The sequence below is a fragment of the Hipposideros armiger genome, unplaced genomic scaffold, assembly GCF_001890085.2.
Source record: "Hipposideros armiger isolate ML-2016 unplaced genomic scaffold, ASM189008v1 scaffold_866, whole genome shotgun sequence".
In the NCBI taxonomy this organism is placed as follows: Eukaryota; Metazoa; Chordata; class Mammalia; order Chiroptera; family Hipposideridae; genus Hipposideros; species Hipposideros armiger.
In genome coordinates, this window is record NW_017732216.1 from 303,598 (window position 1) to 323,876 (window position 20,279).

The following is a 20,279-nucleotide window of genomic DNA, read 5'->3' on the forward strand; positions in this document are numbered from 1 at the left end:
TCACACTGGCTGCTGGCTACATACGGTAGCCCATGGCAACCCACTGCCACAGGGGCTGCAGCCTACGCTGTCGCCGGCGACTCACGGCAGCCCAGCTCCAGGTTGAGCTGTTGTTCAGCATCTTAGCTGTGGAGGGCAGCTTCACTGGCCCTCATATGTGGGATCCGAACCGGGGCCCTCTGGCATCCCAAGCCAGTTCTTAACCATCGTGCACTCGGCCGGCCCCAGATATACTATATTTTGAATTTTCATCTAATTTGTATGTTTTTCTATGAATTTTATTTCTTATTTAATAATGAGTCTTCATGTCTTAATTTATCATTTTTAAAAAAGAATCACTTTTTTCATACCAACATGGTGGCATACAGGGCCTCCTTTTGGTCTCAATTACTTCTTATATATCAGCATTTAGCCCAAGAATGCTAAACTACGCTAAGCAAGATTCAAAGCACACATCCCTCCCTCAGTTCTAAGCATGGATTTTTAAATGTGTGGCACCATCAAGAGGCAATAGCTTGTACTGCCACTGTAACAAGAACCTAGGGCTTGCTTTCAAATACAGAGGAACCTGCTTTTAGTAGTAACTGCCATGGATTATTGTAACACAGATAAGTTCTGTGTTTGCCCTATGTGGAGTCACTAGATTATTACTAAACACTATTTTTCCCTTTCCCATTAGCCTCCTAGCCCTCTGATTGAAGAAAAAAAAATGTGATAACTGTCTTTATTCTCAGTTAACAGGGGAGAGCTGACAATCCTAATTTGCTAATGACTAATTGTGTCAATATATACTGAACATCTACATATATGCCAGCGATTTGCTATTTAAAAGATATAGACAGAAAGTCGTCATTCTCTAGTGACTCAAGGTGATCTGACCAAAGATAAGTCTTCCTTATATTACCCACTAGTTATAGATTTACTCTTATTTTATTAGAAATGAAAGAAGTTGTCTTAGAGAATGGATAGCTTATTTAGGCGATAGCACTGTCAGTCTAATCCTGTGCTGTTCAATACATTACAATTTCATTTTTGTTAGCATAAGAAAATTTTAAATTATATGGTTCACACTTATGGCTCGTACTGTATTTCTGAGCTAAACTGTATAAATCTTCCAAACAAGGCATAAAAGTGAAAGAATACAGAGGATGGCAAAGAACTGTCTGGTTGTTTCAAACTTGAGAGCTAAGAAAAGCAAGGCTCCACAGAAATAAATGAGGCTTATGCTAAGTCTGAAGATTAAATCAATTAATGTAACAATGGACATTCTGACTCAAGGTATCGGAAGAAATTCACAAGTTCTTAATATCCCTTTTAAAAGTTTGAGCCACCAAGTTTATTTGGTTAGAAAACCAACCTCTCACCCCATTTGCAGTTTAACTGGCTCACTTCCCACTAGTGCAAACACTTTAAAAAAAAAATTAAAACTATAGTCAGGATGTAGCAAGAGGAAAGCCTATGTCAGGGAGAAGATAACTTTCAAATCAGACTAGAGGACAAAACCATTTTCAGTACTTAAGCTTGTCTTCACATTCCAAACACATTCTTCTTAGGGAAAACAAAAAAAGATTAATGTCATGGCTGCACAACAATAAGCATTCTCTTAATATTGTCCATTCTGCACCCAACCAAGAAATGCTGTCCAATTTACAATACGAAACCATCTGAATGCCCCTTTCATTTGGGGTCAGGGGTCACTGAAGTGGAGGCAGCAAAATGCAGGTAGAGAAGCAACACACAACTACAGTTAGAGTAACTTTCACCTGAAAATGTTCACTCTTCTTGGGTTCCCAGACAATTTTTCCTAATTATAAAACTGCAGTAGAAAACCCGTTTACACTCTGGTCTTTAAAATAGTTATCTACAGCTTATCACCTTAAGGAGATCAGAGCACAAATACATTTCTTTTATAAAATTCCATAACTTAAATATGCTCAACTATACCTTTACTTATATTTAGAAACATTAGCTCTATGGTCTACTCAAAAGTACTAAAGCCTTGGTTTTTGCATGCTTCTGGAGAGCACGAATTCTTACAAAGAATGCTAAAAACTTTCAAAATAAAGGAAAACAACTCATTCTCACCTTTTCATTTTTTAATTGAAGTTAGAAGGAAAAAGAATGCATTCATGTTTAGGTATTTGCATTCTTCTGTATAGAACTTGACTGTTACCTGCAACTAAATGCATAATCTTAAAGTTGAGATGGCTGGGAACTAGGGGTGTAACCTACACTCAGAATAAGGAAAGCCAGAATGAATGTCATGAATGGGTATCAACATTCATTTACTCTTCTCAAAACCACACATGCAGTGCTTCCCATAGTCTAGTCTTCCAGCTGGGGGTGGGTGTACAGTGGTGAGCAAGACAGACTCTTGCAATTGAAAATTCTTTAGTTGTAAACTGCTTTCAGAGAAGCTATTGGAACAAAACACCTTCCTAACAGTGGAGAATTGTTGATTCAGACATTTCACCTATTCAACTAATAACTATCATGAAAATATTAATATGTGCCTTGAAAGAAAGCCAACCTTATCTTCAGGGTGGTAGAGCATGTAAAAAGTCAGAAAACCTTATTCCATGGTGCCTGATGAGAACTGGTATCATATTACAACATGTTTGAGAAATGAATACCAAGTGTGGCTCTACATAGTTCTAAACGGCGACAATGCTGTTTATCAAAGCACCACAGATGACTGTCATCAGCCAGAAAGAAAATATTGGATTGCTACAAAGCAATTTGTGGGAGTCCACTGGCTTCTCCACAATAGCACACAGATGCTTTTGGCAGTGGAGCCAAATGAATACTCTTAACAGCAGTAGGGTTTGCTTTTTGTTTTTTTTGTTTTTTTTTTTCCTTTTCTTTTTAAAATAATTTTAACTGCCCTGGCCCATATGAAGAACTAGATGGCCATCACTACCTCTGTATTACCGGAAGGAATGCAGGTATCGAATGAGATGATTAAAATAATATTCTATCTATAATATTCTATAATATTTATAATGATTTCTCTAACCTCACCTACTTTGTCAAAAGATCAGCATCCCAGCCCACTGGAGAGCACTCATCCATTACCCCTACTTGGAAAACAGGTCAGAACTAGGGAATTTAAATGACCACTGACCGGCCCTATAGGGTGTCACAGGTCTATGAACTGAAGTGCACACACTTCACGCACACAGGACCCTTTCAAGACCTCACACCTAGTAACTCTTAGCTTGGAATATTTTTAAACAAGCCTTACTATCTGATTTCTAAAATCATAAAAAAGAAATAAAAGGCTGGCATATTGACAAAAGCAAGGTTTGGCAGCTGAGAGCAAGAAAGATGGAAGAAAAATTATAAAAAAAAAAAGTATCTCAAATAGCACAGCAGTTGGAAGCTATTTAATATAGATTCCAAGTGGATTCCTATGCCTCATTAATAGGTCCTAGGGGGTTCATAATTAGAGTTAAAGTTTTAATAATCAATATAATTACCTTGAGTTTTCACATAAAGATTGAACAAGTAAAAAAAAGAAAACAGATGAAACACTGTCCTAATCACAGCTAACCTGAAAAATACTACGGAAATGATGCTTCATGAACCAGCTTTATCCTGTTTGGTTTCCTCATTAATGAATTCAATAAATCTTTGGCATCTATTTGTGCAAGAGTTGTGCTTATTGCTTTGTAAATTATGCTTTGACAATATGGAGGTCCCAGTGAAATGTCCAAGTGGACTGCATCGCTCACAAAATATATCTCATGGGCTAGAAGCCCAGGCTGAGCTTTTCTTGGCTCCTGGAGTATCTCCCAAACGGCAGGGGAACTTTACCTTCACTGACGCGGTATTCTCTGAAGTTTTTGTTTGCTTACTCTGTGCTTTTGTTTCTGATTCTTCGTCAAATTTGCCTGGGGTTTTGGTTGGCACACAGCCAATGGTTATTATCCTCGTTGGTGGCAACAATGAGCGGGAATGTGGTTTTATGGTCTGACCACTTAAACTTGGTGATCTGTCGAGTAGGATTGGAATCTGGTCTTGCTCAGGTGAAAGATGGCTGAACATGTTTGTTGTTTTTGTATTTGTGAGCTCAAATCAGGACAATATTTTATGCCTAATGGAAAAGCGGCCAGTCTTTTGAGATCTGGAAGAGTGAGATTTTGTGGTCCAGTTATTTTTTATCTGTAGCTGTGGAACTTATGCTATAAGTTCTTTATCTGTCTGTGTCTCTGTACCTGAAAGGGGGAAAAAGCACTGTGTGCGGGTGAAATGTTTTCCTATCTCCTGAGGATAATAATAAATTAAAATAAAGGACCCCTGCCTCTGATTAGTTTATAAAGACCAATAAGCATGCAAATAAATCTAACATTTCCCAAATTCCAAGAAAATAAAATGAAATTCTAATCATTTTAATGTGTCCCCCTTTTATAAAAAGACCATTCTCATCAGAACTGCTGACTTCAGAAGCATTTTTTCCCTTAGAAAACAAGTTTACATGATTAAAGTGAATTTTTACACAAGCCAGGCTGATTTGATAATCTGGTTTTAAAAAACAGATCTGTGTCTTTGCCTTATTTTACCAGTGTACAGTATAATACAAATGTAATTTCATTTTTAAATAGGTTGGATTTGTTTTAGCATAAAGAGATTAGTTTATCTGAACTTCTTAAATGTCTTATATTAGCTTACTGAAAAGATAAGCTAAGATTACTTTCAGATGATGTATAAGATTAAAAAATAGAAAATTTGTGCTCAACTAAACTGAATTATAATTGTGACAACCCTTTTTATATCATTAATAATTATGTTCTGTGATTTGTCGGCTTAAACAAAATGTCCAATATCTTTAAGTACCTTTGTCTTAACGTGCTCAGTTGTTCCACAACGTGAAAGAAGACCGTGAGGAACAAAAGTTGATGGAAATTAAAAATTTGTAGCTTTGCAGAAATGGAGCTTTATTTGCCCTGGTTTATAATTATAATGTATGCAAATAGTTAAGTTTATGAAGATGTAATAAAATATTAAAATTTTGGCAAAGTTTGTACAACTTTGATGGGTTTATTTATGAAGTAATTTCTAAAAATGTAATGCATGTACTATTAATGTAAAACTGTTTAACGCTATTGAAATGACAGGCGGATCTTGGAGAAATCAGCCTATGCTTACAAAAGGCAGTAAAAGTTTATTTTTCTATGTAATCTGCCCAGAAAGCAGAGTTTCAGTGTCCTCATGAGTAACTTTGTGTGTCTTATGCTAACTGGGACATATCCTTGCATATGTAAAATGACTAAAAAAGTTTCTCATTTCTGAATGATTTAAGATTTCTTGTTTATTGTAAAATAACCAATTGTCGCTTAATATTAGATAACCAAACTGAAAACGGTCATTGTTCTCAGGCATCCACAATTCTATACTATTCAAGTGATGAAACCTCTGATTAATATTGGATTTTGCCTTCCCAAGATCAGACCCTAACTTCAGAAAAAAAATTTTTTTCCCCAAGATACCTGTTACATCTGAACTATCTTTAAAATTTCACAGAGGAACCCTGGGCAATCACAAAGGTTTGTTCCTTAACCTCACAAAAAGAAGGCTAGAAATTATTAGGTTTGTTTGCTATACATGCCCCTTATTTATTAATAGCTCAACATTCTCAAAAATTGCATAGGGAGATGCATAGGAAGACAAATGAGAAGCTCAGCCTTCCTAGGCTAATTTTGTACAGCTAAAATACTATAATATAAACAAAGCTCAGAGACTGCATGCTTCACAGAAAGACCCTGGATATACATCCATGTCCTCACTCTGTAATACGTTCTTACCCTCAGGAGAAACACTGATTAAATAAGACCAACGTCTTATGCCCTGAATGAAGTTCTAACTCTCCTCCTTGCTGATACTGCTTATTAAATTAACCATAGATTAACCATGGTCTCTTACTCTTATCCTCACCAAGTAATTTCTGCTTTTCTTTCATGTTTACCTAAAACTCTGCTTACATCACAGACTAGAACGTGGCTTTAACAGAGAAAGACAGTCTTAGAGCCTGGTGGATAGAAGTTTACCAGGTACTCTTCACTCTTGATGTTTCAAAGAATAGATTTATGGGTAGAGGCTTTTGAGCTGACATTACGTAGACAATTACTAGGCAGCAAAATCAGATTTTCAGGACTTCTTTTAGTCCAGAAATAGATGACTTCATGAAATCAAATTAATTACCCAAGAGACAGAGGAATAAGAATTAATTACAAATAACTGGTTGAACTGATATAGAAAATCTAATTTCTAAATGTGGATATGTGTTTTAGAAAATTGGTATTATTTTAAATGTTTTATTTTCTGATGGGGAAAACCCTGTAGCATTCACCTTGACCTATCTCTAAACTTCAATTTAGTTGACTCTTGATTTTGCAAACTAAATGAAACATTCTTTTAGTGGTAGCTTATTCTGCTGGGTCCTTCAGAATTTAGGAAGAAATATTTTTTCTAAGAAATTTACTTTTTAATGGCAATAACATTACTTGCATAGGCTCGATAAGAATCTTTACTCCCTTTGGTGGGATGTAATCACACATATAGACTATTCAATAGAGGTCAAACCTAAAGTGTCATATTTTTAAATAAGCCTCATTTCACTAGAGATGACAAGCCCATTATTAAGGAAAAACTGTTATAACTCCATATTTGAAGCCAATACCCACAAAGCTCTTCCAAGAATTCGAACTAGGACCTGATGGTGGCTTACAAGCAGTAAGGAAAGTCACTTCCTGGGTTGCCAGGAACCTTAGCAGATCTTGACACTAGAGGAAAGAAAAATTCACCAACACATTTAAGTGCTAAAGATGAAAGCCAGTGGAGGTGAATTTCAAGTTTAGTTTCATATCCTTGGAACAAGAGTAAATGAGAGCATTTGAACAAAATCCCTGGAGTGATGAAAGCCACTGGAATGCTGTCTTAGATTCCTTAATAAATCATCAGATAGAAGTTAATTCTCCAGCTTCATTAATAATTGTTGTTCAGCACAGCATAGTGCTAGATTTGCTATCCATATACAAGAAGCCTTTTATATGCTAATTAAAACTTCTGAACTTATGCCAATGAATCAAGCCCAAATACAATGCCTTTTTGTGACTATGAAAAATCTCTGGAAATTACGATAACAAAGGGAACTGTCATATTGGAGCATCGCCTAACAGACCCACCCAAGTAATATCGAACTCTCTAGGGGTACATACATTTGTATTCATTCACTATTATTGATTAGGACATTTGGAAACTCTGTAAGAATAGACATCAACTCATCAAAAACTATGAATGATACAAATGATTCTTTTTCTAAAATATCAAATTTTGTCCTCTATAGATGCAAATAGTTTTTGTTCATTATAATCCAAAGGTTACAATTGTATTGTCCTATAGGGCATTAACTAGTTTGGTATGTGATTCAGAAATCTTATTCCAGCCTATTTTCTTTTAGTAACTAAAATACTTTTGATACTCCTATACTTTTGTAAACCCAGCTTTACCACTCTGCAGCTTCCCTCATTAAGGAAATACATAATTCATCACTAATGAATCAAAATAATCTCTGACACCTATTGATCCTAAAAACAAAAACAAAACAAAATAAAACCCTATGCTTAAAAGAAAAGAGAATAGAAAAATGCAATAGTTTGTCCTCTTCACTAATGGGATTCTCGAGGGGTGTTTGTTCCTTTCTCATTATTTTCAATATTTTTCCACAATAGTCATAAATCCAATTTAAACAGGAAAAGGCAACTCAAAAAAAATTTGAGTATGTGTGGTTGGGAGTCACTGTATGTACTAAGAGACATGGCTGAAGGGCTATACAGTGCACTTAAGTGCCATTTAGGCAACCTTCCAGACAACTGGCTATACAGAAAATTTTACTGCCTAATTGCCAATGCATTGTGGTTTCACTGATTATTTCTGTCATACCATGCAGAGGCAAATTTGATGATTATAAATAACACAAATTCGTGTTGCCTGCTTGTCTTAAAGAAAAAGTTTGTGAGACTTATAAGAAATTCAGTAACATTTACAACTACCTTTGTTAGGTTTATCGATAATTTATACCTGTGAGAACTCTGCGAAGCAATGTAACATAACATTAGGCACGTATGGGCCTTCAAAATACCCACAGGTGACAATTAACAGTGATCTGGGAAGAGGAAGGACAGCAGGAGAAATTCTAGAAAGGGACAGCAGTAGATGCTGCACTTGGAAATTCTATGCGCCCACATAAATCCTTGGAGCTTGTCTCCAAGAAGCCGTTCAATGAAACAGGGAAGTCAAGTCAGATGAAGAAGATTACCAGTCGCTCCATCTCCTGCTCCCTGAGTCTCTCCTCCCTCTGCCGCCGGTGATAATCCATCAGGTCATCGCGCCCTGAAATGGAGCTGATGCTGCTTTTCCGTTCCCGAAGGACAGGCTGGGGAGTTCCTGAGGCCTGTCTGAGGCTGTCCAAATCTGCATCATCCAACTCGACAGATCCACAAGAGAAGTTCCTCCTGGCCACAAACCCTCGGTCTGGCTCTCCAGGAGGACATGACTGACCGGAGCTGGTCCCCGAGTAGGAAGCCCTGTCAAGGTCATCAGAGGTACAGGAGGAGGTGGAGGCCAGAAGCATCTTCCGAGCCACTCGAGGACTTCCAGGGACACTGAGGGTGGAACTTACATAAGGATTGCCCTCAGACACAGAGGTTTTATAGGGTGAAGCCCCTGAGCTCAAAGAAGAAAAATTCAGGTAATTATCATTGTCTATTATGTTATGAGGTAGATCCTTTTCCCCCAGTTTCATTCGTTTGGAATTACCCAGAGAGTTTCTTGGAGGCAAACTGAGGGGCGTCAGTTGGTTCTCTGTGGCCCTGTGCAACCTGGGGAGCGATCGGCTGTAGGCGCCCATGTGACTCAGGCTGCTGCCTGAATACTTCCTAGTTCTTAAACCGATGCTTTCAGATGCTGGCTCTTTGTGTCTGGTCACCCTGGACTGAAGCGTCAGGTTGTCCTGGATACTCATCTTCCTGGCTTGCTTTGGGCTTGAAGGCATGCTCGCTGCCCCTGATCTGCTAATGGGGGAGGGGCCAGTGTCACTCAGGGAACTTCCATTCCACATGGCCAGGAGTGAGCCAGAAGCCTTCCGGCCTTCCAGCCCTCCGAGGAAGTAGACGTTGTCATGGGATTTATTCCTTGAGCTATATTTGGAATAGGGAGGCTTCTCTGAGAGCCTCAAGGACCTTTCACTGTCCCGGCCAGTATAATGATCCAAGTCCGCTCTCCCAAGTGGATATCCGTACCCACTGAGGGAGGGTGAAGTGCTACGTAAAGGAGTGGGAGGTTTCATGGAAATATTTTTGTCAGCTCCATCACAGGAGAAGTGCTTGCTTCCCTGGATTTTGGTCAAGGACGGGCTACTTCGGACACCGGTTCCCAAAGGAGAAGGGCTTCTCTTCGCAGGTACAGGTTGGGAGAGGGTTAAATAGGAGCCAGAATAGTCTCCATTGGCTTTAAATCTCAGGCTGGAAGAATATTTCCTGGGGCTCAGGCTCTCCATCATGTTTTGGAAATCGTTTTTGAGGGAATTCGCAGAAAAGTTTGCCTCAAAGCTACCGTTCTGTAAATCCAGCTGCTGTTGCATGTGGCTATGGTCTGCCATAATGTTGCTGGAATCTGTAAAGGAAAAAAAAAAAAAAAGAGAGAGAGAGAGAAAGTTTTACTTAACAAAGAAGATTTTAGAAGACCAAGCACTTGTCAGCCCACATCTGAACAAACAGCCTTGCAGTCTGACCTAATGTAATTAATAAACACTATTTCTATTTTAGTACTAAACCTAGCAAAACTGTACTGCAAAACGAAGAATAAAGACCAACTGATCTGGGATGTCTTTTGTTCTAAAGAAAAATAACTCAAGAGGACATCAATGACATGTGAGAGGAACAAATCCCTAACCAAGTACGGGGGCGGGATTAGGCCAGGACATAAAAAAGACAATTTCCCTTTAGTGCTCTAGTCCTAGCAGACCACCTGCTTCCTGAATACCTAGCAAATACCCAGAGGAATAATGCAGTGGACCTTCCTTTAGATGTCTCTGCTAGAATCATTAACTGCTCAGAAGTAAAGTCCTGAGGAAACAAAACTCACATTCTGGCAGAGACACAACATTTTGTGTTAGACACTGCTCGGTAACATCACAGTTAGAAGATGGTTCTTTCAGTGGGGTCTATGAGAGTTACTGTCTTAACAAAAAGACTTAATACAGCTCCTGCACCCATCAAAAAAAAAAAAAGGCAGGTAATAGAGGAAAGAGTGTTCCCCAAATTGCTGCCATATCAAGGTCAGGGTGGATGGAGTATTTAAAAAGTGATTTCTCCTTCATTTTCCCGGGTACCCCAAAATGCACCATGCTCATCCTTGAGCTCAAACTCTCTCCCCTCTCAGAAACACATTTCTTTCTCCCTCTTTTGCACCTATTTGAACCCACCCATTCTTCAAGGCTCAGATTAGGACTCTATCTTCCACGATTACAATTGTTTAAAAAATGTATGTGCCTATAAAAATATTTTGGGACTCTAGTTTGAACAACATTAACTTAAGAAACTAAAGTTTTAGTCCATGAAAATGTCTTAATTACAAACTATCCCTGCAAATGAGAAATGATAGAAAGATTTCATCTAACAGATAAAAATATTTTCTTTAGATGGCCATGGAAGTGAAAACACAGACATTCTCATTGAAACCATGCACTGCTAGGATGGTCGTCCAACTCCTCAGGCACCTCAAACACTAGTTATTACATCTCTGGTCTCTATAGAAATTGTGTTGCTTATGGTTAGTAATCCATTTCATAATGTGCTTGTTTCTGTAACTAGGCCACAAGTTTATGGAAGATGTTTATAGCTGGTATTTCTATCTTATCCCCACCCTCTCCTGACTTTCATTGTCCCACAGGTGAGACATTCAATGAACACAAGTTTTTTATTTCAATCACAGCCTTCCCCACTCCTTCCCAGCCACAGATTGAGAAAGTTCATCTTGCCTGCTCGGCCTCACAGACTTTCTAGGCAAATTTAGGCAGCCCGTTAAGGAACTGCTTTTAATCTACAGAGTGGGGTCAAGAAAGAGTCTGGGTGCTTAAACCCCAGTCATGGCTTTAGTATCCATCACCCCATAAAGCTGCAGTTTCCCCCAGCAATCTCTGCTTTGGGTTCCCTACCTTCCAAACCAAATGAATAAAAGCATGACTACCTTTTGAAATGAACCTCAAAAAAAAAAAAATGGAAGTCTCCTTTAGAATTGCCTCTCAGCTGGGATCGGGTCCTGCCATCTGGCTCTTGCCAGCTCTTTCCTTCCTAAGGGACAGTGCCATCTCTGCCCCCAAGACAAATGACCTTCTCAGCCACTGCCTACTACCACCAGTTCTGACCTTGAAAGCAACACCAGCCTGGTTTGAAACATATCTCACCATGCCCCCTTGGAGGACTGACACCAAGATGACCTCTAGTCTTGGTCCCTTCTATTCCCAGCTAACTTCATCTCTGGTTGGTTTGCCGTACTGAAGTGCCAGCAAACATTGGCCAATTCCATCAAGTTAAATATTTTCAAATTGAGGAAACAAAGACATAGGTGGATGCTAAAGACATTACAGTGTTATTTTTTAAGGGGGGGAGGGGAAACTCCCTCCATCACCATTTCCTCTATCCTCTATCAATTCTATCACTACTTTATCACTTCCTTCCTCATTCTATCCATCAACAAATCCTATCAACATTGACCTGAAAACATATTCTCAATCTGATCATTTCTTACCATTTCCACTGCTACCCCCTATTACAAGCCAATATCGTCCCTTGCCTTGTCTATAAGCTTCTTCTCCTACAAGAACAATAACAATGGACTGGAATCATGCCAAAAAAGTTAACATGGTTTTATCTGGGTGGTGATATTAGTAGTGATTTTTAATTCACCTTTCTCATAGTTGTTTGTATTTGCCACATTCTACACAATGTATTTGGCTTACTTTAACAATTAGAAAAAAAACAGTGTAAAATACTAGAATATAACTTATAGTTATACTTCTTTTTTAAGTTTATTAGACTAATTTTTCTTAAGTTCCTGTCCTATTTTTGAGCCAGATATTAGCTCTTCCAAGAAAGGTTATTTTAAAGAACTTCTTGCTCATACTAACTTAATATGTAAATACTTGACGACTTCAACATTTTTTTGAACTCTTCTAAATAACTCAGTAAAAAATGTTAATTATGCAAATGTATCCATTCCATACTTAATGCATTTGAAAAACTACAAAATCAAATGTAACACCTTCCTTAATATGAATAAAGTGAACAGAATAGTTACAAAAAAGTATCCAGATGTTTGCTGAACATCTGACAATAATATTAGTATCTTCATTTTTTCAAAATGTTCCTAGGATATTTTGTGATTTGAAGTGGTTCTTATTATATAGAAAAAAATTAAAATCTCAACAGATACCTCATTTATTAAGTAGGTGTTAAGTGGCTACCACATATCAGACAATCAGATATTAGTTTGGCAGGCATTAGTGTTGCTCACTAATGTTCCTGTCCTCTTCCTTTCAGAAACATAGCGGCATTGCTCTTCCTTGTCCCCGTGACATTGGGTGTGGCTATGTACCTTGCTTTGACCAATGAAATATGAGAGAAAGTGACATGTCAGTTCCAAGCCGAAACCTGAAGAGCCTCAGCAGGACAGATCATTTCTACCCTCCTGCTAAGATCACTGCCATGCATCCAAGTTTGTGGAAGTTTTTTTTTTTTTCTTTTCAAGATTTTTATTGGGGAATTGGGGGAAGGGGAACAGACAAGTTGCTGTCCTTTTGTTCTTCAGTCTACTTGTGGAGGACGTTGCTTCACTGGCCCAAGTTGGCACCATCACTGCACTCTTCCCGGGCGAGGCAGATCAGTCGCTGGCTTCTGGACGGCCGCTCACTGCAGCTGCTGGCCGCTCATGCTGGCTGCTGGCTACACACGGTCGCCCATGGCAACCCACTGCCGCAGCCCATGGCAGCCCAGCTCCAGGTTGAGCTGTTGTTCAGCATCTTAGCTGTAGAGGACAGTGTCACTGGCCTTCATACGTGGGATGCAAACCGGGGCTCTCTGGCGTCCCAAGCCAGCTCTTAACCAATGCACCACTCGGCTGGCCCCAAGTTTGTGGAAGTTTTATTAGCTTGCACTCCTCAACAAGGACACCATGGAACAGGGTCCTTGCCAACCCTAGATTGTCTTAAGCCACTGAGATTTGTGAGTTGTTTGTTACTAGGAAGGTGTTAATCTTCATTAAGTGCCTACCATAAACCAGGCTTTGAGCTAGGCACTGGGAAGTATATTGTCAGACACCATTTCCTGCCTTTACGCAGCTTACAGTCCAAAGGGGGGAGATGCACATATGAACAAATGCTATAACAATGTGATACATGCCTTAATAGAGGATTGATTGACAGATTGGTAAAGGAGCATGGAGCGGGGTTAACCCAGTGAGAGTGGTAGTCTGGGAAAGTTATAGTAGAAAGAAAAAGCAATGAAGCTAAGACCTACTAAAGGAAAGGGAATCTGATGATATGATCCAATAGTAACATAAAGCTACTTCCACACCTAAAATGTTATGATATTAAGAATATAAACAAAATCCCACACCCATTTGACGCCAGTCTACTTGTATATCCAGCAAATGTCCTATCTCTGACAGAACAAAAATTGTGTAGGAAACAGCAACAGTTATTTTCTATATCATGATCCTTAACATTCTAGGTTGTAACTCTGCTGGGATGAATCGTATTTAACAATCATGTATTTCTTTCTCATAGTTAATCCTTTCCCATTACCACCACCATGTAAGAAAGATAAGCCCTCTGGAGCCCCACAAGCCATATGTCCATCCTAAGAGTGGTTTCAATAGGACAGCATCCTCCAACCACTTAGGATATTTTAGACAAAGATACAAAAGGAAATCCATAAGCAAGGTGTTAAAATAGACATTTCAGAAAATAATTAAAGCCAGTTAGTGGGGAAGGTTTCGGTTTTAAGTAATGTATACAAAATGGGAAACAGACTAAGTTAGATAGAAAAGGTATTCCCAAAATGTGCAGAGACAGCAGTCCAGACAGCAAGGCAGGGCAGATGTTTTAAACAGAAGTCAAAACTAAGCATGGAGTCCAAACTCTGCATTTTAAATATTTACTCTACAGTACAGTTGAAGGGCTTAACACCTTATGTTGAAATGTTTAATTTTTGACTCAGCAGTGTAAGACATTGATGTTATTTTAGATGATAAAAATGTATTAATATATTGCAGTATGTTTGTAGCTGCAAACGCTACTTAGTCACCCAAATGAAATATTACCAACTCTGCTCTCTCTTTAATTTGGGCCAATAAAACTATAGTATAAAAGTACTACAGGTTTCTTACTACCCTACAGGGTAGCAATACTTGGTCCCCCTCTCCTCTTCACCACACATTTTTAAATAAAAAAATGTAATTACTGAAGCAGTTTGGTTGGCCAAACAAAATACAACACCAAAATATTCCAAAGCAATATTGGCTGAAAGAAGATCATCTTTGCAGTCTCCAGGGAAGAGACAAGCAGGACATTTGCAAATAATAAAGCACATCTGAGAGACAGCCATGCAATATTTCTCCACCATACATATTTGTAGAAGAAAGTTACAGATGATTTGGATGGAAGGACATTCCAGAGAATGTTTAAAGGGATATTCACATCTGATACTCCAGTTTTTCAATTGAACCTTATTGGCTCTATTAAGGATGTGTGGAAAGTTGTATGTTTAAAAATGTATCATCAAGTACATATATGGAATTCACTAATTTTCCTGAAGCAGTTTACCTGCCATAGCTGAGTGCACACATATATTTCTCTCAACTTGATATCTTAATCCTACAAATGAACTCGACTCAAAAGGTGGAGAATCAGCCACAAAGATGGCCTTTCTGGCCCCAGGAGTGACAATGATGGCTGTTGATACCTCTCTCCTTCTGTATTTCTGGAGTATTCTTTTCATTGAAGGCGAGATCACATTGAGTGGAGCTTAAGAAATGGGAAAAGCATAGGGGAATGTAGAACAGCATGGACAAAAGGGGTTCTATGGAAAATAACCTCATAGAGTAATCCGATCATACATTCCTAGCCAGGCAGGTCATGGTGGGTAGTTATGCCTCAAGCATCCCAAGAATATGATTTCTTCAGTAAAATGTTTATCTTTGCCTTAAACAAGCCCTATCCACTGTTTCGGTGCATCTAAGTTAACATGCCTCTTTTCAGACCCCTCAGAAGCGAAACCACTCTCAAGAGAGCACATAACCCTGTTAACCATCCGGTAATCCAATCCTCATCTTGCTTTCTTACCTTCATGTCATCTTCCATATATAAGTTCCCTTCTTAATTCTAAATGCATAAAAGAAGCTGCAGACTGACATTCTGGGAAGCACTTCTGCATCCTCTGTTCAGCTCAAATAAATTTTTATAAAAGTCTCTACAGGTTTGGATGTTCTTAAGTCAACAACAGTAACCAGTAATGTCCCTTGAATGAGGATGAGGGTGTAGGCAAGGAGAGTGGAGGCAAGAAGGTAGAGAATACAGTGGAAGAGATTGGGTGTAACTCCTCAGTAATGAGGGGGGGTGGGATGTGATAGAGCACTACAGATAGGACACATCAGAGGCTGCTGGGCTGCTGGGAGATGAGAGGAGCACTGCCAAGAGGTGATGCCCAAGAGAGAGGGCCGGTGGGAGGAGAGGTCTGTGTTAACACATATAAGAGAGAAGAAGGGAAGACTCCAAGGTTTCTACACGGGTGTGTTTATTTCGGGTTTCCTGTACATTTTATGTAAACAAAGGAGAAGTCTCAGGGAAATTATAAATTCACTGCATTAAGTTGTTATGGAAGCATGGGCTTGAATGGCTTATATGGCACGTATAGCCACAGAACGGGTCTGGAGAAGGCATCTGGTACCCACCTGAGAGAAAAGACAACACCGGGAAGTCTAAACAAGAAAGAAGCTGGAAGTGTTGAAATGTCTGGGCTTACTTTCCAATCCATAAACTTAATCCCCCAGAGCTCTCGTTATTTTATCACTTGAAATGTGCATCATCTCCTTGTCAATTAGAAAATGCCAGGGGTCAGGAAGCGATCTCAGAAAGACTCCACAGAAAGAAAGACCCTGTACTTTTTCCCTAGAGAAGAAAAATCACTTGATTTCTAATTTCAAGGATCACGTTTAAAAGTTTCTTGGTAGATTCTCTTCTCTTTGGCACAATTTGGGCATTTGTTGTAAAATATGTAATTCTCCAGCTTCATTTATACCCAATAACGATACAGTGAAGGTGATCACCAACAATGGATTTACAGCACTGTGAGTGCTAGCGCTGCAGTGATCTTGGTTTCAAGGTAATGAAAACATACCCAGGAAGAAAAGTTTTAAAAAGCAACCAATTAAAATGAAATGTTTGCTGTGTTGTGTTGTGTTGTGTTGTGCTGTGCTGTGTTGTGTTGCATTGCATTGTGTTGTGTTGAAGGAGATACTTATATAAAGGCACTTTTCCAGGTAATTTATATCAAAAGAGTTTGGACAGTCCTGAATCATACAACACATTACTTGTCACTTTACGTTGCCATGCACAGACACTTCTTAGATCACCCAACACAGCAGACTTAATCAAAGGGAAACTACAAGAGCAAATGATAGAAAAGTAAAAATCATTTTATATTGCCAGGGAAAGGCAGGGATGCAGATTACAGAAGCAAATTCAGGAAAAATTATCTAAAAAAAAATAAATAAAAAAAATCACGAGGCTGTAGGTTAAAATTTCCACTTTAAAATAAAGTTTGATTCTCTACCTGTGTCCTGCAGAGCCAAGGAACTGGCTCTGGAGCGTATTTTGTCACAGACAGTAATTGTGGCCTGGTGTTCAATGCACTCTCAGAACACTGGTGGTCCCCAGGCTGATCTCTTTTAGCACTGATGTTTACAGTAAAGCAATGTTATAAATAAAGCATCGACTGATGACATGTAATTGAATTCAGACGCCAGCTTAGAACAGTCCCTCAGAAGCAGTGCCATTCTTTACATAAATGCTGGGGGGTATTTCTGTGAAGACCAATATCAGCAGATGGGGCCTGAGAGGAAGCTTTTAGAGGACTAAAAGGGGAAAACTGAGAAGTCTATTTTAGCCCCAAACTCCAAGTTTAAGCTTGGAGAACAATGGACGGGAACACCTCCCTCTTTTTCCACTAATCCCAACTAGAGAACATGATGGGGGGCGTGGGGGAGGGAGCTCATTAGAAGCTTTAGGAACAACCACTTCCTTCTCTAGCAATACCCTCATTTCAGAAACCCCAAAGCAGACTAGTTTCCAGATCCTCCCTTATCCAAACACCATCGTTAGTCAAACCCTCAATCCTCTCAACTCTCCCTTTGCAAACTCACTCTCCTTTTCCGCAAATATTTCCTTTCACCACTAAATCCTCCTCAGCCTCCCCCATTTCTGCAAACAAACCCTCACCTCTCCACACAGCCCCACACAGGTTGCCAAACACCTCCTCACCGGCTGATCCTTGCTCCTTCAAACATCACCTCCCCCAGTTTCTGCAAGCATCCCTCAACCTGGACCCTCCCACTGTCTCAGCGTCCATCTCCACAGAAGTTCCTCATCTCCTACTCGCTCATCCCAACTTCCTAAACTCTGTTCTTTTAAAGGCTTCTTTCACATTCAAGATTTTATATCCCAGTGCAGAGAAGAAACAAACTCTGCTCGTAGACATAGTACCCTATTGTTCTTTTGGCAAATAAACAGAGCAGCGAATGGATTCCATTCCTCTTCCCTTACACCACGTTCTTTGTCATTTAAAGATCTGCCCATTTGAACAAAATGATGATTATCCACTAGATAGATGTAGGTAGGTTAATAATGTCCAATGAGGATATTTTCATTTCTCAAAAAGATCCTAAGGAAGCAGTTCCACAGGAATAAATGTATTTTCATGGTAGACTAAGGAGGCTGTTTTATCCTTGCAGATTGAGCCTATTACAACAGGTGGCTGTAAATCTTACTGTGTGTAGACATGCACACACACGCTCACAGACAGACAGACTGATAGATACAGACACACACTGCCCACATACTCACAGCAGTCTCCAATGCACAAAGGCTTTTTGTTACTGCCAGAGGAGGACAGCTCTTCAGGGCCTCGCAACTTGGGGCATCTCAGAATTAGCCAGGTGTGTTGGGGTGATTCAGGGCAGGGCTGGTGAGAAAGGTGAGGACGCTGGAATGCTGGCAGGATGTCTCAGAACAGATTACACAAGTTTCCTTCTTGGTTTCCTTGTGTTTTTGCTTCTGAACTTTTACATTATTACACTCTGAAAACATCTAAAAAAAAAGAGGTGAGGGAAGCCATTAAGGAAAGAACAAACGTATCAGATGATGTGACAGGGAGGGAAGAAGCACAGAAGGGAGTGGTGAGTGATGGGGGACAATGAGAACATTCAATCCAGATGGAAGAAGTGAGGACACAAAGTAAAACAAAAAAAAGTTTCAGCTTGTTCTTGTCACAATAAAGGAGCCTAACCCCCCACTACCATTCCCTTCTGTCATCTCTAGCTGTATTGAAGTCTAAGCTTTGTTAAAAAAAAAGGCACTCCAGATGGTATTCAAAGGTCCCTAAAAGTAATCACAATCAACAGCAAGAAACATACTTCAAATGGAGCTCTTTATCTTCAGTGATCAGAGGATACTTTAAAATAAGTCTAGATTGTTTTATATTAGGAATTCTTAAGAATCTTAGAAGACTCATAGTGAAGAGAGTAAAATATCAATTATAGGGTTTTTGTTTCTTTTTAATTTCATGCTAGGCCCTTGAACACAACTTGTCTGTATGAACTTTAAAGTATTCTTTAGAATATCCAAGGAATTTGGCTGCATGTTTTCCGTGATTAACTCTCTTCAGCCAGTGAGGAAGGCAGGGGAGGAAGGGCAGAAAGCAAAAACAACCTCAAAGAGCATTTGGGTCATTCAAATTCTCTTTCCCCTTGCAAAATTCCTGACATTTACCTACATAATCAAGATGCGACTTTTATCAACTGGACTCACATTTGTGTTTAAACCAGTATTAAGGCAGTTTTAGCAATATTTAAAGAAGACACATATTAATTCAGTAAGTATTTACATATATATTATAAATTAAGTTCACCACAATGATGTGGTAGGAACGTTCTCAAATGAAAAGCATGCTGTCTCTGATTACAGAAAATACAAGCAACAGAGGCATATATCAAACAACACCACAGAGATGTTATCACCTAAATTTAGAATATGCAAAAGACTGCAGAAAAAAACACCCCAAACCAATATCGTCAACCAGCAAATGGCAAGAAAAAAACAATCAAACAACAGAGGGAACTGTTCTAGATTAAAAGACACTCAGGACACATCCAATTAAATGCAATGTGTAGACCTTGTTTGGATCCCATTTTGAACAATCCAACTATTAAAAAAAATTATGAGACAATTAGAAATCCTGAACACTGACTAGAAAATAGATGATATTTTAATTATTGTTTTTTAAGTGTCATGATATAGTTATATATTTTTAAAAATTTTAATCTGTTAGAGTTGTATATTATCTATGAATGAAATACCGCAGTGTTTGGAATTCACTTTATAACAATCCATATTTTGGGGGGGCAGTAAAGTCTACAGATGAAACAAGATTAACATATGTAAATCATTGAAGCTGAATGATGGGTACATGGGATTTCACTGTACCATTCTTTTAACTTTTGAGTATGTTGAAAATCTTCTGTAATAAAATATTTAAAAAGCATAAGATGTGTGCATTCTGAAAATTAAAATGAATAAAATATATGAATATATACTGACTTAAAAATTATAGTGGCTCACTTTACAAAGGACAGGGTCATATCAGTAGCTCTTAGCTAATTTTTTTAAAGTATAAAATACTAACCCCTATCATATTGAATTAAGCTGCTAAAAACTTTTTTTTTTTTAAGATTTCATTGGGGGGTTGCGGGAGGGGAACAGCGTTGGGGAAACAGGGAAGGGGAACAGAGAAAGTTTCTGTCCTTTTGTTCTTCAGTCTAGTTGTGGAGGAAGTTGCTTCACTGGCCCATGTTGGTATTATCACTGTGCTCTTCCCAGGTGGGGCAGATCGGTCGCTGGCCTCTGGACGGCGGCTCACAGCAGCTCTTGGCAGCTCACACCAGCTGCC

At 39.0% G+C, this 20,279-nt stretch overlaps 1 protein-coding gene across 15 annotated transcripts in view; it reads right to left on the reverse strand.

Annotated features, from left to right (window-relative positions):
• The window catches only part of PHLDB2 (pleckstrin homology like domain family B member 2), a 245,504-nt gene that overhangs the window by 92,947 nt on the left and 132,278 nt on the right, over positions 1–20,279 (reverse strand). For 14 of the 15 annotated variants that reach the window (XM_019629723.1, XM_019629721.1, XM_019629712.1 and 11 more), the window contains one exon: positions 8,318–9,672. In XM_019629723.1, the coding sequence (XP_019485268.1) occupies positions 8,318–9,672 (1,355 nt within the window). Of the gene's footprint in view, positions 1–8,317; positions 9,673–18,178; positions 18,422–20,279 lie in introns of all 15 variants that reach the window. The other variant, XM_019629714.1, reaches the window with a different exon arrangement.